The 26,683-nt window shown below is 40.1% G+C and overlaps 1 protein-coding gene and 1 long non-coding RNA gene across 2 annotated transcripts in view; one reads left to right on the top strand and one right to left on the bottom strand.

Moving 5' to 3' along the window:
- Positions 1–2,285: 2,285 nt before the first annotated feature.
- Positions 2,286–13,224, bottom strand: LOC143645943 (uncharacterized). Its single transcript, XR_013157213.1, has 3 exons — positions 12,987–13,224; positions 12,580–12,650; positions 2,286–3,983 (listed from the first exon to the last, which is right to left on the bottom strand). It is a non-coding gene; the product is annotated as an uncharacterized LOC143645943 (long non-coding RNA).
- Positions 13,225–13,674: 450 nt separating this feature from the next.
- The window catches only part of DSTN (destrin, actin depolymerizing factor), a 56,258-nt gene continuing 43,249 nt past the window's right edge, over positions 13,675–26,683 (top strand). The window contains exon 1 of the mRNA XM_077115033.1: positions 13,675–13,807. Coding sequence (XP_076971148.1) covers positions 13,805–13,807 — 3 coding nt within the window. The 5' untranslated portion in view covers positions 13,675–13,804. The remainder of the gene's footprint in view (positions 13,808–26,683) is intronic.

Genomic DNA, 26,683 nt, shown 5'->3' with positions numbered 1-26,683 from the left:
GATTAGCTTTGATTTTTTTTCTGGGGTTCATAAAACCTCTAAACCATCACATGGGGAATAAGAATTTGTCCTTTAAGGGGGTACATAATTCATTCTACCATACCTCATCACCCACTATTTTAACGTATTCCATAACTGCAAGAGTAGACCCGAGGGGAGAGAGAGATCACCATGTGATAGGAGGCAGAGATTCAAGCCAATGAACCCCAAAGATTCCTTGCACCAAAATATGACAGATTAGGGAAAAAGCATGGCCTGCTGAGGTCTTGATTTGGAACTCCAGCCTCAGCAACCATGAGGCAGTAAATTTCTACTGTTTAAACCAAGCAGCATGTGGGACTTGTCATAGCAGCCTAGCAAACTAAGATATGAGGTCAGAAAGAGTAACAAAGGGGCCAGATCGTGCATGGTTTTTTAGACCCTCAAAAGAATTTTGGCTTTTATAAAGAGAGTAAAGGGAAGTTGTGGAAAGCTTAACAAAAAGGTGGCATAAGCTAACTTACAGTTTAGCAGGTTCACTCTGATGGCTGTGTTAAGAAAAGCAGAAGCAAAGAGGCTGGTTAAGAGACTATGATAATAGACTAGTTTCGAGGTGATAGTGAGGTGGACCTGGGGGCGGGGGGTAACAGTGGAGATTGTGAGAAATCGTAGAATTCTGGGTATATTCTGAAGGTAGATTGGACGTAGGGTCTGAGAGAGAGGAGTTAAGGATAAATCTGAAGATGTTGGCCTGGGAAGAACTGGAAGGCTGAAAATGCCATTTACAAGATGGGAAAATTGGATATACATTTGATAGAAATAAAGGTATATGCTTTGTATTATATAAAAGTTGTATTATATAAAATTATATATCTTTATGGATTAAAGATATTTTAAAAAGTTCAGAAGAACATGTGTATAAACAGTCTCGGTGATAGCAAAGTTCTTCTTAAGCCATATTAAAATCCAATTGCCACCATAAAAAGATGGATTAATTATTTTATCGAAAAAATTATCCATATGACAAAAGACACTATAAACAAAGATAAAAGACAACTAGGAATTATTTCTTTACCATATGTATAAGACAAAGGATTAACAATCAGGATATGTAAATAACTCATAAAATCAGAAAGAGAAGGACATACAGAAGGGAAATCAGCAATACATGAATACATTTTACACAGAAGAGGAAATAAAAAGGCTGGTAAACATGTGAAAAGTTGCTCAACTTCACTATTCAGGAAATTGCAAGTTCAAGTGGTGAGATAGCAATTTTTCACCCATCAGGTTGCTAAATTTACAAAGGTTGATACCATCCAAGCCAAGGGTGTGGGGAAACAGATCCTTTCCTTCACCGTTAGGGAAAGGATAAATATACACAGCCTTCTGGACAGCCATTTGACTGAAGATTTCAAAACTTAAACAGGTGACGACCCTTCAATTCAGAAATTCTGCTTTTCAGTTATCTACTCTAGAGTAGGGCTCAGTCATGTGCACGAAGAGGCATGTCTGAGGTGCTAATTGGAGCCTTCTCATTGGACAACTGCCTTATCAGTAAGGTAATGGATCAATAAACTATGTTGTGCTCATACTACGGAATACTATTCAGTGGAACAAAGAATGGGATAGATCTTTACATAAGGCATAGAAAGATCTCTAAGATAGATCATTGAGTGAAGAAAGCAAGTTGCTGATGGAATAGGATACCATTTGTTTAAAAGAATTACAGGAACACGAAACTACCTATCTACATCTTTCTATTTCCATCTGTTTATTCATCTGTTTACCCATCTATCCATCCATCCATGTACCCAACTATCTGTCCATCCATCCAACCAGCCAGCCATCCAGCCAGCTATCTCTTTCTTTCACCTATCTATATCTATCTAGATTGTGTGCATGTGTGTGTGTGGTGTGTAAAAGTCTGAAAGGATACATTCCAAGCCAATGACAGGGTTTAACCCTGGCGAGGGAGAAGGAGTGCAGGAGAATGAAGGTGAAATTTGCCATATAGACTTTTTTCTGAAATAAGGAGAAGGTATTCTCAAAAAGCTCAAGTAATTAATTTTTTAAATCTCTGTTATCATTGGATAGAAAAGATGATGGGACAATGAATAGGGGACACTTACTTTCTTTGTTATACGTTTTTAGTTTTTTTTCAATAAACCTGTATTTTGTTTTTATAACCAGGGGGGAAAAAAGCAACAATGTGATTTCCATTCTGAAATAAGTTTTAATGCTCTTTGGCTCAACCAGCAGAATGACCTGGGCCAGTCCACCTGTGAGCACAGGGCTCAGGGGGCTCCCTCTTCTTCTGGCAGCCATCGAGGTGCTCTTGCCAGAGCCATCTCCACCACAGTGGCCCCAGTAGCTGCCAACATCCCCTTGGCTACCTGCACACACTCCTGTTCCTAGATCTTGGATGGGGAGAACTCCCTTTCCATCAGCTGGCAACACTTATTAATACAAGATGATCAGAGAAGGAAAGGGAGGAAAACCACAGAAGGCCAGGTCTTTCAAAAGAAGGGAAGTCCTGTTTCCTCAATGTTGATTGCAGGTGCCACGTCACATCTCTCTGATTAATCTGGCTCTCACAGTTTCTCTCTCTCCAGAAACTTGAGATAAGTTTTCCCAGCAGTGGGGATCAAGGGGCAGGTGAATGGTGGTGTCTTGTTGCACTGCTCTTCCCACCTGCATCGTGTGCCAGACCTTGCCAGGCACCTAGTATTTCTCTCCTACTCAAGATGAACTCTTCAACAGCTTCTGGAATGGCCTTTGCTGTTCTCTCTGCTCTCTAACACCCTCTACAATGTGTTCTAGGGTCTTCCTTCTGGGTCCCTTCTTTCTCAGGGAAGTTCATGTGCCCAAGATTGGATCTAGGAGAGCCTGACCTGGTGTATTTGCCAAAATGCCTTTCAGATTGCCTGCCTCCCACCATGATCCTTCCTAGGGACGCTCCCATACTTTACAATCCAGTCCCTTTAGCTGTTTCACTTGAAGCATAGATTTCTGGCCTTAGTCTTTTCTCACTTTACTTCTTTACTAATCTCCCTAACCTTGTATTGATTAAGAACAGACTGTACACACGTGTTCGTACATGCTTGTGTGTCCATGTGCAAGTGCATATGTGTTTATGTGTGTGTGTTAGGGCAGCAAACTCTAAAGCACACATTAGTAAGGAATGCTGCTCAGAGTGTTAACAAACTATAATAGTTATAGAGGACAAATCAGCTGAAAGGCAGATGCAAGCTAGTCTTTGATAAATTGTTACACTGGCCTTTTCATTGGGTACAAATATTAGTATTTATATATATATTTTGAAAATAAAATCAGTAGACAGCAAATTAAGGTACACTGACTATTTCATAAGAAATAAAAAATTCCACTCAAGAGGAGCTCAATCGTTATTTATAGCTCATAATTTCCTGTATTTTCTCTGAATAGTTGATAATCCTAACTACCAATAACTCCCCAGGATCCTCAGTTTCTCATGTATGCAGAGATGGAGGGATTTTTTTTTTTTCACTCATGAAGGAAATTATTTTCTTTTTCTAAGGGGAAAATATTTTCATCTTTACCCGCATTCATTTTTATGGTTGGCAAAGTGTTTCCATCCTATTAGCCAAAGAGTCTGGACTAAATAAAGTTTAAAATCAAAGCCATTTAAAATGTCTTCCTGGCCAAGAAGATATTGCAACCATCTCTGGAAAGTTTCTGGCCTTAGGAAAAACAAATGAAACCTTCGTGGGGCCAGGAAGAGAAGAACCTCAGGGAACCCAGGTCTGGCTTTCAGCTTTTTTTTTTTTTCCTCTGAAACCTTACAAGTGGAATCAGTTTATTTGTTGAATATACTCTTCTTGTTTCTTGTAACCATAGCGTCTGGTTCAGTTGCGTGTTTCTTCTTTCAGGCTGCTACTGAGCCAATATTTATCATTTTAGAAGTTTCCATGAGTCATAAAGCAAACCCGCAGTCCTCTGTACCTTCTATGGGCGTTTCCTTCCTAGAGTTGTTTAAAATAAAAGGGAAAAGGATGAATCTAGAATCCAACACTTGGCATTTATCAGACCACATACATCCTTTCTCTTGCACCAAGGAGGATCCTTCTCGGGCAGGTCAAAAGCAACCCCAGGTGCACTGCATGTGCTGGATCAACCTTCCTACCAACAGCTCTGAGCTGCCAAGGGAAGGAAGCTTTGGAGGTTTGAAGGGAGGAAGTGACTCACTGGCTCAAGGGGTGGGAGGGAAGGTTTTCCACAGGAGCGAGAAGAATTATAAATGAACTAGATAGTCCTTCCACTTCCAGCATGGAAAATCTTGTGAGGGGACTACTGCTTAATGCCTGGGCTTGAATTTACTGACCAAAAAAAAAAACCCACAAAACACAAAAAACCCAAAACAAACAAAAAGCAAAAAGCAAAAACCAGAAAGAACAGGAATGATTGCAAGATGTGACACATTTGCTTCTCACTCACACGGAAGAGGGTGGGAAGCTTATGCTGTTTGCTCTCTTTGTGTCAACCAGCCACGTTTCCCCACGCATGGATAGCTGAGAGAACCCATTAAGTCCACAACCTGGATAATTAGAGTGATTTTTTATTTTTGCTGTAAAAACAGGTTCTGTGTCTAGAGCCCAAGGCCTAGAGCTTATAAATCAAAATTGAAGGGTCTGCTTATATTACTAGAATAGGATACCCCATGTTTTGGTTTGTTAAAGCTGCCAGAATGCTATATATCAGAAATGGAACAGCTTTTAAAAAGAGAATTTATTAAGTTGCAAGTTTACAGTTCTAAAGCCATAACAATGTTCAAACTAAGGCATCCAGAGAAATGTATCTGGACTCAAGAAAGGGCTGATGATGTTCTGGGTTTCTCTGTCAGCTGAGAAGGTACATGGTGATGTCTGTTAGCTTTTCTGTCCCGGCTTCTCATTTCTAACAGCTTTCCTGGGGGCATTTTCTTTCTGCATCTCCAAACATATCTCTCTGTCAGCTCTGAAGATTTTTCCAAAATGGTGGCCTCTTAAAAGACTCTGGTAGGTGGATTAAGACTCACTTTGAATGCGGCAGAGACACATCTCCATGGAAATCACCTAATCAAAAGGTCCTAGCCACAAATGAGTGGGTCCCATCTCCATGGAAACAATAAAAGAGGCCCTATGCAACAATACTGAATTAGAATTAAAGAACATGGCTTTTCTGGGTACACAACAGTTTCAAACCAGCACACCCCATGAGGTGCAAATACTGTGCCAGGCACTTAGTAAGGCTTTCGTGTAGCGCAGGCATCACATTTTTAAGCTAAAGGGGTTGAACTCAACAATGTCCTCAGTTTACAGGTGAGGAAATGGGGGCCCAGGGAGGTGTGTCTTGCACCAGGTCCCACAGCATCAACAGCAGGCATAGGTAAGACCACAAGACGTGACATCCAGTGTCAAATAGCTGGTTGGTGGGCCGGTGAAAGAAATATTGGTGTCTTAATGACAAACACAGAACAGTAATTCAATAACACAATCCCTGTGACATTGATATTCTGGTGCAGTTGGCCTTGAGCTTACTTTGAGTTCCTCATGGGGCAGAGCTGGGGTTCTTTGGCTGAGTCATCAGTTGGCATCATTCCTCTGTCCCCCTCCTTGAAGAAGGGACAACTACGAAGCCAGTTAGAGCCGTTGTTAAGCCAGAAATATATATATATAATAATAATACATATCTATATCTTGTATCTACATATCTAGGGTCATGGAATCTCATTTTTCAGTAGGATTATTTGCTGTTCTCTTTCTTCAAACATTAAGCTCCTGAGCTATGATCCCTCTAGCTTTCTCTTCTGTACTAGTGTTCATCAATATAAGTGAGAAATCAAGTTGGTGACAAATGCTACTTCCTTCAGCTCTAGTGCCTAGCCTCATTAAGATCGGGTAACATCTTCCTGGTTCCACCTGCCCCCACCAGTTCAGGATCCTGAGAATGCCTGGAGAACTTGGGCCAAGTTTATCTTGGCATAGATCTGTTTTCACTTCTGATCTCCTTGTGGCTGGGCCCATGACCTTTCATTTTTGTATGCACACGACAGTAACTAGCACGCAGTAGGACCTCTGTAAATATCTGTGAATCTAATGGAAAAAATTTCAAAGTGGCATCCCACTATGCATGGAAACAAGATACATCTTTGCCTCCAGACACAAACTTTTATTTTTAAATATTTAGCTCTTCTTTTCCATTCAAGAAATTCAGGCTGTATTAATAGACAATGAGGGGCAAATAATTCTTTAAAAAAGTTAGGATGCATGGACTCCTACTTAACTATCATGAATTATACTGAGCCATAAGAAATTCCTGTGTTTGTAGGTCAAAGATAATTGAATGTTGTCTGTCTTCTATGTTCAACTTAATATTATTGAAAACACATATCTACCAACATTTCTTTTCCTTTTTTTTTTTTTTTTATGCATGGGCAGGCTCCAGGAATTGAACCTAGGTCTCCAGCACAGCAGGCAAGAACTCTGCCACTGAGCTACTGTTGCCCGTCCTACAAACACTTCTTTTTAAACTGAGGCTATAATTCAATGTTTTCATTGATCCATCCCAATTTCCTTAGTGTGATCCATACAGCCCTATGTGTTATGAAGGCTGATTCCCCTTTTAGTCTCATCGGGGTCTACAGTCCCTGACTTACAAGGCTCAGTTGCACTGTCTTCCTTCTGTTTGAATACGCCACACTCATTTCCTCCTGCTTCCCCTCCCAGGATGTCCTCCCCTCATGTCTTCATAAGGCTGGGTCCTTCTCTGCATTTAAGCCTCAACTTAAATTCCACCTCTTTTCTCGGAGCACCAATTTAAATAGTGTCATCCCCCTGCACTCCTCCTGCAATTACCCACTGTCATTTCACTTAGCTTTATTGTCATCCAAGCACTGGATATCATTATCCAGTACTTTTCTGTTCAGCTGTTGGTTGCCTGCCTCTGGCCCAGGAGAACCGAAGCTCCAGGACAGCTGGGCCCCTCATGGCTCTGAAGAGTAAGCGTGTGGTAGGCACAAAGTGATTGGTGAAACAACGAATTTGGCAATAAATTAGAAAGTACAGCAGAATCAAAGCAGCAAGCCATAGTTCTTCAACTATTTCCTTCCCTGGGTTTACTAATTTCACTATTTTGGGATTCCATTATACAGAGACTGGCTCTTTCCCTCTACACTCACGCCTCTTAAACTTTCTCTCATGCTTTATGTCTCTTTATCCCTGCTTGGTATCTTCTGAGTTAATTCTTTAACTTCCTCTTCCAACTCATATATTTGTTTGTTTGTTTTGGATATACCCAGTCTATTTTCCAGCTTATCTATTGAGTCTTGAGTTCAGGAATAATATCTTATATCCTTTAATGTCTCAATTTTTTCTAGAACCCTTCATTCCTCCTTCTGTTTTTTTTTTTTTTTCAATATCTTGCCTTATCTCTCTGGGAATATTTACTATGCTCTTTTAATTTTTTGTACTGCTTCTTCTCTTGGTTGAGTTTATTCAGCTGGCTGACTTTCATTACACGTTGATTCTTCCTATTATATTTACCTGTTTCCTTAGGATTATCATATTCCCTTAGGATTTTCATCTACTTCGGCTTGTAGAGAATACCTGAGGGTTGTGGGTGGGTAAGAACTGGCATCACCTTGGAGAGTTTAGGGTGGAAATACAACCACCAGATCAGAACTGAGGAAAGCATGTGCCATGCTTACGAAAAATGGGAAGACAATGTGGACAGATTCCCAGGATAATCTGCTGAACAAATGAAACAAGAAAACAAGTTGCTGTGCCATGTGTCAGCCGAGACCGCGTTCTGCAGGAACGGAGCAGGCTGGGCTCTGGCCCTGCTTTGGTCTCTGACTCACATACTGCTCTAAGCCTGGGCTTCCTCATTTGTAGAACAGAGGCTAAAGCCTCCTAAAAACCATGAAGGTGGTGGTTCCTTACCCTAATAAGTGCTAAATAAATTTTAAAAAAAATTATGGCGATCATTTGTATTTAGCAAAGATCCATCAGGTTTCATGTTAAACTGATAACTGGTAAGAAACAAACTCTGATCTTGGGGTGGAGGTGGGGGTAGGGAGCTGGGGAGTGTTGAAGGAGGAAGGAACTGTGCAACTGTTCGCTTATGTCCACATTGGGTTTCCTTTTTAGGACATTTCCTTAAATATCTAGTGTAAAGGATGGGCTTCAGGGCAATTCACAAGTGCCTTGAAACTGTAAGACAAGCTTTGTGAATGTAAGTGAATGTCTATTTTTCTGAAGAGTTCACACTTTTCATCAGAATTTGAAAGGGAACATATGTCCCAAAAGGGGTTAAGAATTATCAGCCAAGGTTATTGTGCCATTTTCTATTCTACTTTCTCGTGGTTTAACTCAAGAAGCACACTATTACCTAGAAAACAAATAAATATATATGTCACAGCCTTTCCATTTTTAACATTATAAAATTGGTGTGTGACTTTTACTCTACCATCAGGACTAATAGAGAAATCAATAGTGCTGCAATGTAGTACTGCCTCATTTGCAAGAATATACATACATGTATATGGTCTTTTGCTAAAATCGATGCTCAGAACTTTGGAACTGCCTCATCTATCAGCACAAGGCCATGAGCAGTAAGCAAAGGGATGTCCAGAATGCATTTTCTATAGCTTCATTTGTGGAGTTTTCCCAGTAACCCCATTTGTGGTGTTAAGGAAGCAATTGTTCAACCTCATCCAGTAGTTATGTGTCATGTGGTCTGGGGGTAAAGTTCATGGACTTGGGAGCAGCTTGCTGATTCCTCCATGTCCTGGAGGATGTCTCTTTGCTTTAATCCATCTGTAGAATGGGTCCAAATATTAATTAATACAGTGGCAGTCACCACTAGTTATCTTCCAATATTCATTCTTCCCTTCTTCCTTAGTAAAGAAATCTCAATTTCTTAGCTGGGCACATTGCCGGGCAGAGAACAGATCACATTTCCCAGCCTCCCTTTTAGCCTCATTGGTCAATGAGGTATAAGCGGAAGCCCTGCGTGATGCTTCCCTGTGTGGGAAGTTTCTTTACAAGGGACGGTGCTCTTATTAATCCTCTTTCCTTCCTTCTTACTGCTCTAGCAGCCATCTGGGACCATGAGGTGACCTTGGAAAAGGAACCCATGCACAGCAAAGCAACAATACAGCACCTGGGTCTCCAACACAGTGAAGCCAGTAATACACAAAACCTGAATTGTTTGCCTCTGCATTTCTTTAATATGTGAAGTAAACTTCATGTACAGAAATTTAATAATGGTTTAAAGCCACTATTTTGTAAATTTTTGTAACTTACACTTGAATACAATCCTTACTAAAACACCATCTCTTTTATTTATTTAACAAATATTTATTGAACACCTATTACGTGAAAATCACTGTTTTAGGCATTTGGGACAGAACAGTCAATGAAAGAAAGAAAAATCTCAGTCTTGATAGAGTTACTTTTTAGTAAGGGGAGACAGACAATAATCAAGAATAAATGTGTTAGATAAAAATAGGTACAATGACAGGAATAAAATGTGAAAGGGGAAAGCAAAGGTGTTTGGGATGATAGATTCCATTTTAAGTAGACTGATAGAGAAGATCTCACGAGAATCTGACTTCTCAGCAGGAATCTCAAGGAAGTGAAAGAGCAAGGCTTGTGAATATTTGGAGAAGGAGCATTCCAGGCAGAGATATCAGTAGATGCAAAAGCCCTGAGGTTGGAACATGCCTGGCAACCTTGAGTAACAGCAGGAAGGCCAGGGGGTTGGAATGAACTGAGTGAGACAGAGAATAGCAGAATCTGAGATCAAGGAGGTGGCCTGGAAGCTTCAAAGAATTACTGGGAAACTAAATGAGATTATGCACATGTCATTCTTGGAACAGACCCTGGTATACAGCATGTGCTCAACAAATCTTTTCTCTCCCCTCAAACCCTGCCTCCCTTCATTTTACTATGAAATTTTCCAAATATACAGAAAAGTGGAAAGAATTGTACAGCAAATATCCATTACCTAGATGCTAACAATTAACAATAGGCTGTTCTTATCATAGGTCTAGACAACTAGAGAGCCATCAGTTCAACTAACTGACACATTTGATACATTTCGAATCTTATACATTTGATAAGATGCAGACATCAACACACTTCACCCATTAACACTACAGCATGCATAGCATTAACTAGGGTTCAATATTTGTTTAGGCTAGGGTTCTTCTTCACTTTTTTTTTTTTTAGGTAAAATTTACATACAGTGAAATGTACAGATTTAAGATGAGTTTTGATAAACGTATCTTCCCACGGAAACTGAACTCCTATCAAGAATTAACACATCACCATCAAAAAACCAAAAACCAAAAAACCAACCAAACAAAAATCACTATCACTTCTAAAAGTTTCCTGAGGCCCCTCTGCAGTCACTTGCCACTGCCATCCCAATCAAGCCTTATGTTTTTTTTCTCACCTTTGTTTACCTATGCCTGTTCTAGAATGCCTCTGACTTTTATTAAGAAGGCAGTGGAGAGTACACAGGCATTCTCAAATACTGTGAGAGGGAGTATATATTGGTAGACTTTCTGGTGTAACCTTTTTGGAAGACAATCTGCAACATGTAATTATTAAAATAAAAAATGTGTATTCATTTTAACTTAGTGTTTCCAATTGCAGGTAATTCTCTGAAAAGTGGACTCGCTCATGCTTACATTGAGGGTGTGCACAAGGCTGTTCATTGCAGCACTGTTTGCGATAACTGAGAACTACAAACAACCTAAATGGCCATCAGGAGGGGGAGGATTAAATAAATACAGTCATGCTCTATAGCAATTACTAGGTATGATTTATCAATATGGCAAGATCACCAAGATATAGTATAAAGTGTACAAAAACAAACAGCAGAACACTACATGCCAGCCTATATTAAATAATTACACAGAAACACAAGCACAAAGTGTATTTGGGGATCCCTATGAATCTATAAATGCACATAAAGTCTATAAGGCCATAGACCACATTGAGATCAGTGGTTATCTTTGGGGAGGGGACTGAGATCATGGGAATGAAGAGTAGGGGTAACCAAGGACTTATTTTATTTGTATTGCTTGAATATTTTATAATGAGATATTATAATATCCATGTCATATATGATTCAAATTTATTTTTTTAAAGGCTACAGTCATAAATAAGAGGTGGGGATAGGGAATAGGTGATTTGGAGGGGTGGGGTGATATACAGGAGAGAGGCTAAAAGTAGTTTTTACTGTGCAATATACCAGTAGAGTTATTAAGTAGATTGATAGAGAAGATCTCATGAGAATCTGATATCTCAGCAGGAATCTCAAGGAAGTGAAAGAGCAAGGCTTGTGAGTATTTGGAGGAGCATTCCAGGCAGAGATATCAGTAGATGCAAAAGCCCTGAGGTTGGAAGTAGCAGTAGGGAAAAAAACCAGAAGCCCTCATTACTCAAAGTGTGGTCTGGGGACCAGCAGCATCGGTGTCACCAGGGAGCATCTCAGGTCCTATCCCTATCCTGCACTTTTTTGTTGTTGTTGTTGACATGAGCAGGCTCCGGGAATTCAACCCAGGCCTCCCGCATGGCAGGCAAGAACTCTGCGACTGAGCCACTGTTGCCCACTCTCCCTAGCCTGCACTTTTAACAAGATCTGCTACTGATTTGTATGTTTATTAAAGTCCGAGAAGAGCTGACATGTGGGATTATAAAAGAGGGAGCCTCTTCATGATTGATCCCTTGGGAAGTGGTTAGAGACGTCTTCACAGACCAGAGGGGTAATAGAACATTTCAGTCTGAGAAAACTGCAGGCCCATGATCATGGCAGTCATAAAGAGTAAGAGCAACAAATTTAGACTGGGTGGAGCAGTGGGCATTTTGGAAGATGTGGGAGACAGGGCAAAGAAGGTAGGCTAGGCCAGAAGCAGAAGGGACAGACTGTCCTGATGAGAATTCTGAAGGAAGCCACTGAAAATTTTAAGCTGGAAAATGAAATGATCAGATCCTCATGTTTGGATACAATGCTGGTGGCAGAGAGGAGGATGAAATGCAGCAGAGAGGGGCTGGAGCAGACAGACGTGTATCCTTAAATGACCAAGACTCACTAATGAACTAGAAAAGAAGTCCAAGGTGGTGGGGGCATTGAGTGCTAGGGATCTAGCTGCAGACTGGATACAGACGGGGCTCCTTCTCCTCATCCTAAGAGCTCTCACAGTGTGGTCAGGAACCACCAGCATTAGCATCACCTGGAAACTGTTAGAAATAAACGTTCTTGGGTCCTACTCCACATATGCTGAGTCTGAAACTCTAGGAGTGGGACCCACCCATCTTACTTTTAAGAAGTTCTCCAGGTGATTCTGATGCATGCTAAAGTTTCAGAGGCACTGCTCTAGCCTGCCAAAAATCTTGTAGGCGCTGGTAAAAGTTAAGAATTGCCACAACTTGATTACTTTAAAGAACAAACAAACAAAAAACTAAGCAGGACGACAGTCAAGAGAAGGTGGTTTCTACGTTTAGTGGGCAGAAAAAGACCACATGCAACCTAGATTTTATATGGCGCCCAGAAGAAAAACATACTGACCATCTTGTCCCAAAGCCTCACATCTGGAGAATCAAAATAGTTCTGGTAGAGGCCATGATGTTCTCGGTAGCCTAAATTAAGTAAAACTTAAAATAAAAGTCAAGTAATCATCCCAGTTGTAAAATCTATCTGTTCCTTTTATTTCCCACAAAAACACGCTAAGAAAAGACGCTGGGATTCTTTCTTTCAGAGAAAGAATCTGAAAGAAACCGTTTCTGATGCCACCAGCCATTTAAAAAACATAATTCCCAATTAAACCCCCCCTCCCGCCACAAACGGAGAGGTGGGGGCTGGCGCCACCAGCCCAAGACAACTTTCCGGTTTCCCAGCCACACCCCTGTGGGCTGCCGGGCCTCCGTCCCCGGGCAGTTCCCAAAGATAAATAAGTCACTCCTTATTTTCCAGACCTGAAATTAGTGGTGACTCACAGAACCCTGTAAACTGCCACGGTCGCTAGGAAAGGAGGAAAAATGTGCACGTTTTTCCCCTCACCAGAGGGCCAGACCGGGTCAGGCCGAGCCAATCAGGGGAGAGTGGCGGGAATCGTACCAAAGTAGGTAAAAATATGCGGGACGAATCCCCGGCGCCACCGCCCGCGCCTCTGCGCGCGCTGATCCTCCCCCGCCTTCTTTTTCACCGGCCCCGCCTACTCTTTCTCCCCCAACCCCCACACCGCCTAAGCTCCGCCCCCCAGCGGCGGGGCACACCTGGCCAGGTAGCTATTTCCATATAAGGGCAACTGCGGCGCATAGGCGGGGCGTCACGTGACCCTGCCCGCCTAGGGTGGGAGGAGGGAGGTCCACCCCGCCCGGCTCATTCTTTGCCCCTCCCCCCGTCGGCAGGTGCCAGCCCAAGCTCCCCTTCCTGACCCCAGCAGTGAGGGAAACCTCCGCACCCCCGACCCGAATTGGTGAGCGGGGGACCCCACCCTTGCCCACATTCTCGAGCAGGTGCGGAGGACCCCCGGTCCGCCGGGAGTCCGGAAGACAGACCCGGCGGGGCGCTGCCGGGCAGGCCAGTTGCCTAGCAACAGCGGGCGGCGCTGGGCGCGCGCATGCGCGTTTCGGCCCGGGGCGCGCGCCCGCCTGCCCGCCCGCCCCCTTGTAGACTCGCGCGCTTCGCTTCCTCCCTCGGTCGCCTGTTCCAGCTTCCGTGAGGACGACTCTCAGCAGACTCGGTGCCTGCCGGCTCAATTCCCTGCTTCTCTGCGACAAACGTGGTGAAGATGGTGAGTGGGAGGGAACTCCGTAGGCGGGAGCTGTGGCGGGCTGGAGCTCCGTGTCTCCGGGGGTCGCGCTGAGGGGCGAGAACCGCGCCCCTGCCCTGGGAGGGCCTTGCCGCGCTACAGAGCCCGCGCTTCCGCCGCCCGCGCCCCGGAGGGCCCTCGGTGCCTCGGGCGTTTCCCCTGCCGCCGCGAAGCTTGGCCTCCGCGCTCCTGCCGGTACCTGAGTAGTCGCCGAGTCGAGCATCCCCCACCCCACCCCCACCCCTCCATTAAATCGAACTGGGGCCATGGGCGGGGGTGGTCGAGTCCGGCGTCCGGCCACGGTCCAGCGTGGCGCCGACGCGGTCGGCGACTCGTGCGAGGGGGTCAGCGACTCCTCGAGGACCGGTTTGGCAGCCTGTCGGTCTCCATAAGGAATATAAGGTCTTCATTGAACAACCCCAGAGCGTGGAATGATGGCTCGCGAACGTGGCCCTGGCGTGATGAAAAACTGGGTGGCCTTGCTGCTGCCGCTTTGTTTGTCGTATCTGGCAATCAGCTTCCAGCAGCGCGCTCGTAGGGCTTGTCAAGCTCGGCGGTGCCTTTTTTAACCCCTTCTCTACCGGTTTAGGAATAGTTAGATGATCTTTTATCTATAAACGCTTAGGCTCTGCCGGAATTTAGAGTTTTCGGATGCTGGCATGATACTGGGATATGCTAATAAAAGCAAATGGAGAAGCTTTAAAAATGTTGGTTATAAATTATCTGAGTCACTAACGTAAACACCTGCTCAGTTTATTCCGGGTAATGGACATTTTGATTAATTTACATGTTTTTTTCCTTTAAACTGTCAGTCTCACGGACGATCAGGTAGAGCATTTTGCCATTTTCTTCGGTCTGCACACACTATTACCATTTTTGGTCAATGTTTTGCAGGCATAGGCTTACCAGACTACTAGAAATGTTACAGTGTTATTGCATCTGTCTGCCTCTAAGCAGTTAGCACCAGTTTATCCTCATACAAAATGTTTTCACTGAATAACAATTTTGTTTTTCTTGAAGTATTGTACTTTTATGAATATGGAGACTGACTCATTACTGGAAGAAAAAGATTTTAACTGGTGGTTTCTTGATGACTGAGGATACGTAGCAAGAATTTGATATTAAATCGTTCAGGTTTTGGTTCTTTGCTTAATTCTATAAACTATGTGGAGTATCAGCATCTTAAGACTTTTTAAGCTAAGATTGTTGATGTATACATTATATTAAGACATCTTTTAACTTAAGGTCTTGAAGTTCTCATAAATTTGAAACTATCTGCTCTGATAAAAGTGCTTCAGATTTGGAAGGTTTTCTGATTTGATATCTTTTTTGTTATAGTTGTTTTGAGTTGCTAACACAGATATTTTCTGTTTGAAAATAAGACCAAGAAGTTTAAATTTAGTTATTTCATACAGCTTCCGTATTTCTACATAGTTAAAGGAAGGTAGGGTCTGTAATATTTAGTGGCTCTTGAGGGGAGGGACAGAAATAAAAATTAAGGTATAAGGATGACAAATACATTCGAACTTGTTGGCGCTTAGGGAGGTCAGAAAGACCTTACAAGCTACTCTTGTTTAGATGCTAGCAAGGAATGAGAGTTTTAGAATATAGAACAACCACTTAAAAAAGTTTCTCTTTATTTTTAACCTTTGAGTCCAGAGTATCTCTGTTCGTTCCCCTATTTGAGAATATTGTGAAGATGGAGAGCTCTTTTATTATCCCAGATTTTTGGACTTTCCCTCAGTTTTTGAAACTATTTAGATCTGTTAATTAGATACTTGGTTCCAAGTTTCTAAGTTTTTTTAAGATTAAATTTTAACTGCTGATGGGTTTGTTCTGAATTAGCAGAATCACTTCCTGGTACTTACCCAGTCTTCTGGAAGCACTTGGGGAATAAAGCCATTTGAAACCAACTCAAAATATCACTTTCTGAGCACTTTAAGATAAGATTTCATGTTTTCAAACATTTCATTTGACTATGTCTTCCCTTCCCCCCCCCCAAAAAAAGTCTACACAAACCGCATCTATGCACCCTAAGCAAAACTTTTTGTATGTGTACTGGGTGTGCCAACTTCCTTATATAATTAACAGCCTACCATGAAGTCCCTAGTGTTATTTGCTCAGGTAGTTCTAATGTGTATAAATTGAGACATTTTATGTGAACTTGCCCAGCTCCTCTTGTAACCCCTGGTATTAATTTGCAGCATAGCTATTTGGCTCTGTGGGATGTAGGAGTGTAGTACTGCCCCTGGAACAATTAAAGTCTCCATGATAATCTAACCCTTAAATTTAACCTAATCAGGACTCTGTGCCAACAAACTGAGCTAATTGGCTCAGAGAAAATTACAGATGTATTATAACATTTGGTGATTAGCCAAGGCATTTTTACTTTTAACAACTTAGTAAAACAGATTGGGCATGTGTTGATATGTCTCTAACATGAAAAAACTGACTGTAAAGGATTGATTTATGACAAAGCACCTATTCTGTCTCTACATCAGGGTTAAAATAATTTAAAAAGTAAGTTCTGAAACATTTTAAGTAGAAAAGATAACAGATCCCTTTGTTAGAAAAACAGGCTCACATTTTGCCTTATTTCAGCTATTTATATTACCATTACAACTAAGTATGCTTCCTCTTCCTCATTCTCTCTCCTCCCTTCTCCAGAGATAACCACTTTTGTCAAAGACATAGTGTACCCGACATTAAGGAGATGATTTTATTCAGCTTGATGCAGTAGAGAGAAGGTTCATTAAGGAGGAAGAATCAAAGAAAGGAAGGGGGCTGGGTTTTTCTGGTTGCAGGTAAACAAGGAAGTCTTGAAGAGGGGGGAGGCTAGTTTTATCTGGGAATATGCAAGGGCGGGGTCCTTTGCAGTTACTTCTTTCCAGAACACAAAAGTATGGTGGACAGTTTCTTAACCATTTCTGTCTTCCAGGAGCACAGGATATATTTGGTATATTTCATTCTCATTGATAGTTACATCCTTTTAGCTACATACACACACACATATATATCCTTAATAAAATATGTAGATATAGCCTTGATGTATTTTTAAAAATATGTTATGCTGGGCAGTGCTATGGTGGCTCTGGCAGAATTCTCACCTGCCATGCTACAGACCCGGGTTCATTTTCCGGTGCCTGCCCATGTAAAACAAAACAAAACAAATATGTTATGCTGCATGTGTCCTTCTGCAACTTTTATTTATTTTAAAAAACTTTTTTAAAAAGGGGTTTTGGTTTTTTTTGTAGCCGTTGTTTAACTGCTGAATGGTATTCCATTCCATGACTGTACAAGCTTATCCCTTCCCCTGTTGATGGACATTTCCCAGCTTTTTACCATTTTATCTTGTCTGTTGTTTGCAATAGATGATTTCTACATTCAGTATCACTTCTTTCGCCTGTGTTTGTCTTGCCTGGATGTGTATCTAGAAGTGGAAGCCCTGGATTGGAGGACTTGCATATTTTCTCTTCTACAAATACCTGTTGTAGTTTGCATTCTATTCATTACATTTATGAACCTTTATGTTAACTCCATTTCCTTTTACCACTTCCTAGTATGAGGCTTTAAACATTTGCCAATCTGGTGGTGTGGAAATGGCTTATTTTTATTTTCATTTCTCTGATTAGTAGTGAATTGAGTGTTTTTTTATGTTTATTGCATCGTATGATTTCATGCCTGCTGCATCCTGTGAACCTGACATGGTAAATACTCATTTCTTCATCTAAGCTTATTTGTGGAGCCAAAAATAAATTTCGCAGAAAAAAAAATCATCAAGAATGCAATTGTCAACATGCTGAGGACTGTACACATATTCCTTTCTTCTGGCACTTTGGTTTCTTTCCATTTTTGGAAGCTTACACTGCAGTGCTGAGGTTTAGTACTCTGTTAATTCTAGCCAGCCTCCTTTGTCTGGCCTCTGGTAGTGGTAGAGTGCTCAGTGATCCAGGAGAGAGTTCCTTGTTTGCCAAGGGTAGTGGAGATTAACATCCTCCACTTTTTGTACTTATCTCCATTTTTCTTAGGTAAAGGGTAAGATGTTTAAAAACATAAAAAACAAGCAAATAATAAGCACAAAACAACCATGACTATTTTTCATAAGTAGAATTGGTTTAAATCAAAATGATGTTTAGCACAATATACAAGAAGACTCCGTAGATTTGTGGTTTTATGTTAATGTAACCTTATAATACTATAAAACTTTCACTAATAGTTAAGATATGATATGACACCCACCACATTTGAAATCTGGAAAAAATCTTGAAACTCTTGAAAAACTGAATTTTTTTGTTTTTGAGTTGTTTTTATTTGCAGGCAACATTTTAATCTCTGTGTCACAAGGTCTGGTTTCTTTATTTGCATACATAAACCATAGAGTATAATAAATAAGTAGGAGATTGCTATTTAATTACCTTGTCATATAATATTCCTTTCTAGATGGTCCCTGAAAGTCAAAGGTTTATACTTAACACTTAAGAAATATATATACCTATATATGTCATTTTTAGTCTAGAGTGATTCTTAACTGTTACTTTAAGATTAGTTTTCTAGTAGCTAATATGTTACGTAGATGTGATGTTTAAAGTTCGCATGATTTGTTTTGATATCTTAAAATTGAAAAAATCAATTAAAAAAATTTTAAAGACCAAATGATATAAGTAAAAATGCACTTAAAATTTTTAAAATTCAGATTTTAGTCTCTGCTTGAAGTTGTGAAAAGGCTGAAACTTATGTCTGTTTTTTTAAGCATGAGAGACTCATCAAAGAACCGTTGTTGCCATTTGGCATAGAATGAGTATTTCAGAGAAACTTCATTTTGTACTATGTAGGAAACCTAAAACTCATTTGTCATTATGTTTGTTCTTTTGGATTACAGTCAAAGGAGGACTGCTTACTCCTCTCAACATTTTTATGTTATTATATAGATTGGAACTTAACATAAAAAACAAAGATGAATTTCCTACCCTTATTCCTATATTGATTTGCTGTCAGAAAATAGCTAGTTTGTAAATGTAATAAGCATTATTTTTTAAAAAAGAATTTTATTGACAAAACTACATACAAACACAAACATTCTTAATAAACGAACATTCCATATTTGGTGTACAATCAGTGGCTCACAGTATCATCACCTAGTTGTATATTCATCACCATGATCATTTCTTAGAATATTTGCATCACTCCAGAAAAAGAAATAAAAAGAAAAAAGAAAAACTCATAATACCATACCCCTTACCCCTCCTTCTCCTTGACCACTATTATTTCCATCTACCCAGTATATTTTAACCTTTGTCCTCATATTTTTTTCTATATCCCTTACAACTCCCTTTCATTGATTGCTAATATTTCAGTCTACTGAATTGATTTTAACCTTTGTTCCCCCTACTATTTGTTTTTTATCCATATTTTTTACTCACTTGTCCATACCATAGATAAAAGGAGCATCAGACACAAGGTTTTCACAATCACACAGTCACATTGTGAAAGCTGTATCATCTTTAAGAAACATGGCTACTGGAACACAGCTCTGTAGTTTCAGGCACTCCCTTTGGCTTCTTTAATACATCTTAAACTCAAAAGGGGATATCTATATAATGTGTAAGAATAACATCCAGGATAACCTCTCAACTCTGTTTGAAATCCTTCAGCCATTGACACTTTCTTTTGTCTCATTTCTCTCTTTCCCATTTTGGTCGAGGTTTTCTTAGTCCCTTGATGCTGAGTCCCAGCTCATTCTAGGATTTCTGTCCCATATTGCCAGGGAGGTTTACACCCCTGGGAGTCATGTCCAGTGTAGAGGGGAGGAGGGCAATGAGTTTGTTTTCCTTGTTGGCTTAGAGAGAGAGAGAGGCCACATTTGAGCAACAAAAGAGGTTCTCTGGGGTGAGTCTTAGGCCTAATTTTAAGTAGGCTTAGCCTGTCCTTTGTGGGTATAAGTTTCATATGAATAACCCCCAAGATTGAGGGCTGGGCCTGTTGAGTTGGTTGTCCCCATTGCTTGCAAGAATATCAGGAATTCTTCAAATGGGGAAGTTGAGTTTTCTCCCTTTCTCCCCAGTCCCCCAAGGGGACTTGTAAATGTAATAAGCATTAATGTTTAATTGCTTTCATGTGGTACATTTTTATTGTTGGGATTTTCATGTACTAATAGAGTAAATACTGGTAGACTCTTTTAACTTGCCATTGGGCTATGTTTTGGATCAGTTCTTGGAGCCTTGGAGCACTGAGGAATTCTCAAACCATTGAGGCTGTGTTATGAGAATGTTGCAAGTTGTCTTTAGACCAGCATTGCTGAATAGAAATAAAATGTGAGCCACTTCCGTACTTTGTTTTCTAGTAGCCCTGTTACTAGTAGCAAGAAAGGATAAAATGTGTTTAATCTGATATACATGAAATAGTATATGAACAGTTAATCAATTAATATAAATATTAATGAGAAATTTTTCATACTAATGTTTAAAATCCAGTGTATATTTTATATGTACAGCATATCTCAATTCAGGTGCTCAGTTTTCATGAGAAACATTTGATCTGTATTTAGATTTTATAAAATGATTTTATGAAAAGTTTTATAAGATTTTATAAAAAGTATAAAAGAAGAAATATATTCATATAGCCAGGTTGCACCAGATATCCTTACGCATTTTGCATAAATGGAATTGAAAGTCAGTTTTTAAATTTTAATTAATTATTAAATAATTAAATTAATTGTATAAATTAAATTAATTTTGATTAATTAAAATTTAAAAATCTAGAGAATCAAGATGGTGGCTTAGCAATGTGCGCACTTTAGTTCGTCCTCCAGAACAACTACTAAGTAACCAGAAACAGCACAGAACAGCATACCCCAGTCTGGACCAACTGGACTGGCTGCAAGCCCATCCAGAACTGTGAGTTCCCCAAGCCGTGGCGGCCAGCGCCCCTCCCCCACAGGCTGCTTCCCAGAGGGGAAAGGAAAGAGACTTTACCAGCAGCAGGGACAGAGCCCAACCAAACACCAATTGTGGAATTAATTAACAAATTCTGACTACTAAAAATAGTCAATATTTGACCTCCACTGGTCAAAGCAGAGGTTGCTCATTTTTGCCCCAGCACCAAGGGGGCAGAGCTGACAGAAAAAGAAAAAAAAAGGAAACAGGTTTTTGTGGCTGTGTTTCTACACAGGCTTGACTGCCTTTGGATACAGCTTGGCAGGGCTTCTCAGGCTGCAACTGCCCCAGGCATAGGCAGAAACAAGCTTGTTTGAGGGCTTGTCTGGAGCCTGTGCCTTCCCCAGGGGAGGGGTGAAGCCCAACTCAGGTGGAATCCCTCCCTGAAGGAATTCAGATACCAGGGCTTGGTAACTTGAGGCCATTAAAACCAGCCTACAACCTCTCCTCTATCTCCACCATGCCCCCAGCAGGGAGAGTCTGCCAAAGTTAAAGGTACCACATCATCTTATGCTGGGGGGACCTGCAGGCAGACAAGCGCCACATACTGGGTAGGATAAGAAAAACAGAGTCCAGAGACTTCACAGGAAAGTCTTTCAACCTGCTGGGTCTCACCTCAGGGAAAACCGATGTAGGTGACTCTTTCCTCCTGATAAGAGGCCAGTTTGGTCTGGGAAAATCCGGCTGGGATCTATAATACCTAAGTAGACCCTCATGGGGGGGGGAGGCAGAAAGGCACCATACAAGCAGCGCAAGGAACAAGAAAACAAGAACTGAAAAATTCTCCTCTGTTAAACAAAACCTAAGCTAGAGGTCCAGAAAAAGCTGAACTGAATGTCGAAGAATAGATAGACAACAAATTCATCTAGCAGGAAAACCCTACGTGAAAGAAGTGATGGGAGTCTCCAGAATAAATTGACTAAGGTAATTAAATGCTTAGACGCCAGCAAAAAATAACAAATCACACCAGAAAAATTGAAGATAGGCCCAGTCAAAGAAACAAACCAACAATTCAGATGATATACAGGAGCTGAAACAATTCATGGAAAACCTCATCAAAAGCCAAATCAATGAATTGAGAGAGGATATAAAGAAGGCAAGGAATGAACAAAAAGAAGAAATCGAAAGTCTGAAAAAACAAATCACAGAACTTATGGGAATGAAAGGCACAGTAGAAGAGATGAAAAAACAATGGAAACCTACAATGGTAGATTTCGAGAGGCAGAAGATAGGATTAGTGAACTGAAGGACAGAACATCTGAAATCTGACAAGAAAAAGAAAATATAGGGGAAAAAATGGAAAAATATGAGCAGGGACTCAGGAAATTGAAGGACAATATGAAGTGCACAAATATACGTGTTGTGGGTGTCCCAGAAGGAGAAGAGAAGGGAAAAGGAGGAGAAAAACTAATGGAGGAAATTATCACTGAAAATTTCCCAATTCTTATGAAAGACTTAAAATTACAAATCCAAGAAGTGTAGTGTACCCCAAAGAGAATAGATCCAAATAGACATACTCCAAGACATTTACTAATCAGAATGTCAGATGTCAAAGAGAAAGAGAGAATCTTGAAAGCAGCAAGAGAAAAGCAATCCATCACATACAAGGAAAGCCCGATAAGACTATGCGTAGATTTCTCAGCAGAAACCTTGGAGGCGGGAAGACAGTAGGAGGATGTATTTAAATTATTAAAAGAGAAAAACTGCCAACCAAGAATTCTATATCCAGCAAAATTGTCCTTCAAAATTGAGGGAGAAATGAAAACATTTTCAGACAAAAAATCACGGAGAGAATTTATGACCAAGAGACCAGCTCTGCAAGAAATACTGAAGGGAGCACTAGAGACAGATATGAAGGCAGAAGAGAGAGGTGTGGAGAAGAGTGTAGAAAGGAAGGCTATCCGTAAAGGTAAAAAGAAGGAAAATTAGATAGGACATATAAAATCCAAAAGGCTAAATGGTGGAAGAGGACACTGCCCGTGCAGTAATAACACTGAATGTTGATGGATTAAGCTCCCCACTCGGGGGACATGGACTGGCAGAATGGATTAGGGAACGGGACCCATCTATATGCTGTCTCTACTCAAAGGACCTGAGGGCAAGGAAACAAACGGACATTTGCACACCAATGTTTATAGCAGCATTATTTACAATTACCAAGAGATGTAAACATCCCAAATGTCCATCAACAGACGGGTGGCTAAACAAACTGAGGTATGTACGTACAATGGAATATTATGCAGTGCTAAGACAGAATAAAGTTATGAAGTATGTAACAACATTGGATGGACCTTAAGGACATTATGCTGAGTCTGATTAGCCAAAAACAAAAGGACAAGTACTGTATGGTCTCACTGATATGCACTGACATTAGTGAATAAACTTGGAGAATTTCATTGGTAACAGAGACCATCAGGAGATAGAAATAGGGTAAGATATTGGGTAATTGGAGCTGAAGGGATACAGATTGTGCAACAGGACTGAATGTAAAAACTTGGAAATGGACAGCACAATACTACCTAACTGTAATACAAATTATGTTAAAACACTGAGTGAAGCCGAATGTGAGAATGATACAGGGAGGAGGGCTGGGGGCACAAATGAAATCAGAAAGAAAGATAGACGATAAAGACGGAGGTGGTATAATCTAGGATTGCCTAGAGTGTATAATGATAGTGGCTAAATGTACAAATTTTATAAAATGTTTTTACATGAGGAAGAACAAAGGAATGTCATTACTACAGGGTGCTGAAAATAGATGGTAATATAATATTTTAAAATTTCAGCTCGTGAGACTAAAGCAAAAAATGTTTATTTGGTACAAAATTTATATTTTGACTAGTGCATTTCCTAATATAACTTATGTAGATAGCTTGGTTGAACAACATAAGTACATGAAATCTTGGGTAGGACATGAGATTTTGTTGGTTTGTCCAGAGTGATGCCCTCATGAATCCCAGAGTGGTTTGATCAGTGAGTGGAAAAGTATTTGCAAAATCCCCTTTGGGGAATGGTGAGAACGGGGGAAAATTCAACCTCCCCAAGTTGAATTCTTTATATTCTCACAAGTAGTGCGAACAACCAAAGCTCTAGGCTGAGACCCCAGTCTTGGGTTTGTTCATATGAAACTGAACCCTACAAAGGATAGGTCAAGGCTACTTAAAATTAGGTCTAAGAGTCACCCCCAAGAGAACCTCTTTTGTTGCTCAGATGTGGCCTCTTTCTCTCCAGCCAACACAACAGGCAAACTCACCACCCTCCCCCGTCTATGTGGGACATGACTCCCAGGTGTGTAGACCTTCCTGGCAATGTGGGACAGAAATCCCCACGTTGAGACTCAGCATCAAGGGATTAAGACAAACCCTAGAGTGAGCTGAGACCCAGCATCAAGGATTGAGAAAACCCTCTCGACCAAAAGGGGGAAGAGTGAAATGAGACAAAGTTGTCAATGGCTGAGAAATTCCAAACAGAGTCGATAGGTTATCCTCCTGGAGGTTATTCTTACACGTTAAGTAAATATCACCTTGTTATCTAAGAGGTAATGAAGAGGCTGGAGGGAACTGCCTGAAAATGTAGAGCTGTGTTCCAGTAGCCATGTTTCTTGATGATGATTGTATAATGATATAGCTTTCACAATGGAGACTCTGTGAATGTGAAAACCTTGTGTCTGATGCTCCTTTTATCTACCTTGTCAACAGATGAGTAGAACATATGGAATAAAAATAAATAATAGGGGGAACAAATGTTAAAATAAATTTAGTTTGATATGCTAGTGGTCAGTGAAAGTAGGGGTAAGGGTATGTATAATTTCTTTTTTTCTGTTTTCGTTTTATTTTTCTGTTGTCTTTATTTCTTTTTTTGAATTGATGCAAATGTTCTAAGAAATGATCATGATGAATATGCAACTATGTGATGATATTGTGAATTACTGATTATATATGTAGAATGAAATGATCGTATGTTAAGAATGCTTGTGTTTCCTTCCTGTAATTTTTTTTTATTTAAAAATCAATAAAAAAAATATCGAGAGATAAAACAGATGAGACACTATTAACTGTTGAATCTGGAGAGCACATGTACAGGACTTTACTGTTCTTCCTACTTTTCTATAGCTTTGAAATTTTTCATAATAAAAAGCTTTTTATTTTCATGCAAAAAAATAGATAAATGGGACCTCATAAAAGTTTAAAACTTTGTGCCTCAAAGGACTTTATCATGAAAGTAAAATGATGTCCTACACAAGGGTGAGAAAATATTTGGAAACCACATATCCAATAAGGGTTTAATATCCAAAATGCAAAAAGCAATCCTTCAACTCAACAACAAAAAGACAAACCAATTTAAAATGGGCAAAAGACTTGAATAGACATTTCTCTGATGAAGATATATAAATATCTTAAAAAGCGTGTGACAAGATGCTATTAGGAAAATGCAAAACAAAACCACTATGAGATATCATTTCACACCTATAGAATGACTAGTATTTTAAAAAAAATTACAAGTGTTGGAGAGGATGTAGAGAAATAGGAAAACCCATTCATTGCTGGTTGGAATGTAAAATGATGCAGCACTGTGGAAGACAGCTTGGCAGTTCATTAGAAAGCTAAGTACAGAATTATCATATGACCCAGCAATCCTACTACTAGGTATATACCCAAAAGAATTGAACGCAGAAACTCAAATGGATATTTACACGTCAGTGTTCATAGCAGCATTATTCACGTTTGTCTAAAAATGGAAGCAACCCATGACTACAAACCAATGAATAGATAAACAAATGTGTTATGTACATGTGATGGAACACATATCAGAAAAAGGAATGAAAGGAATAAAAAGGAATGAAGTCCTGATGTACATGACAACATGGCTGAACTTTGAGAATGGTATGCTGAGTGAAATAAGCCAGGCACAAAGGACAAATAATTATATGATCTCACTGATGTGAATTAATTACAATAAGCAAACTCATCAAGTTAGAATCTAGAATATAAGTTACTGGGGCATAGATTCAGGGTAGAGAATGAGAAGCTGATGCTTTATTTGTACAGAATTTCTGTTTAGGTTGATTGTAAAGGTTTGGAAATGGGTGGTGGTGATAATAGCACATTATTGTGAGTGTAATTAACTGCCCTGATTTATGTACGTAAATGTGGTTGAAAGGGGAAGTTTGGGATTGTAGATGTTACTAGAATGAAAGTTAGGAGATGAAACATGGGACTGCATTACAGTGAGCCCTGTCGTTGACATGGACTGGGGTTATAGTACAAGTATAAGAATCTTCTTTCATGAATTGTAACAGATGTACGGCACATAAGTAAGGTGTTAATAATAGGATGATATGTGGGAAAAATACACCTAATGTAAACTATGGACAATGGTTAATAGTACTATTTTCATATTCTTTCATCAGGTACCACACTAATACAAAGTGTCAACGATAGGGTCAATATGTTGAGTGAAGGAAGCCAGATGCAAAGGGACAGATATAGAATGACCTCACTGATAGGAAATAACTAGAATATGCAAAATCATGGAGTCAGACTCTAAAATATAGGTTATCTGAGTCCGAGGTGGGTATAGGGAATAGGGAGTTAATGTGTGAAACGTACAGAGTCTATATTTGGGTTGATCATAAAGTTTTAGTAATGGGTGGTGGTGATGGTAGCACAACATTGTGAATGTAATTAACAGCACTGAATTATATATTTGAATGTGTTTGAAAGGGAAAGTTTTAGGTTTTAGCATGTTGCTAAAAATAAAAAAGAACCCATATCTCTGTACAACACAAATAGTGAAACCTATTGTAAATGATGGACCATAGTTAATAATACAATTATAAAAATGTTCTTTCATGAATTGTAACAAATGTACCACACCAGTGCAACGTGCTAATCATAGGGTAGTGTATGGGAACTCTATTTTATGC

Source organism: Tamandua tetradactyla, chromosome 1 (assembly GCF_023851605.1).
Source record: "Tamandua tetradactyla isolate mTamTet1 chromosome 1, mTamTet1.pri, whole genome shotgun sequence".
NCBI classification, from domain to species: Eukaryota; Metazoa; Chordata; class Mammalia; order Pilosa; family Myrmecophagidae; genus Tamandua; species Tamandua tetradactyla.
The sequence above is the reverse complement of the archived record's forward strand: the minus strand, read 5'-3'. Positions and strand labels throughout refer to the sequence as shown.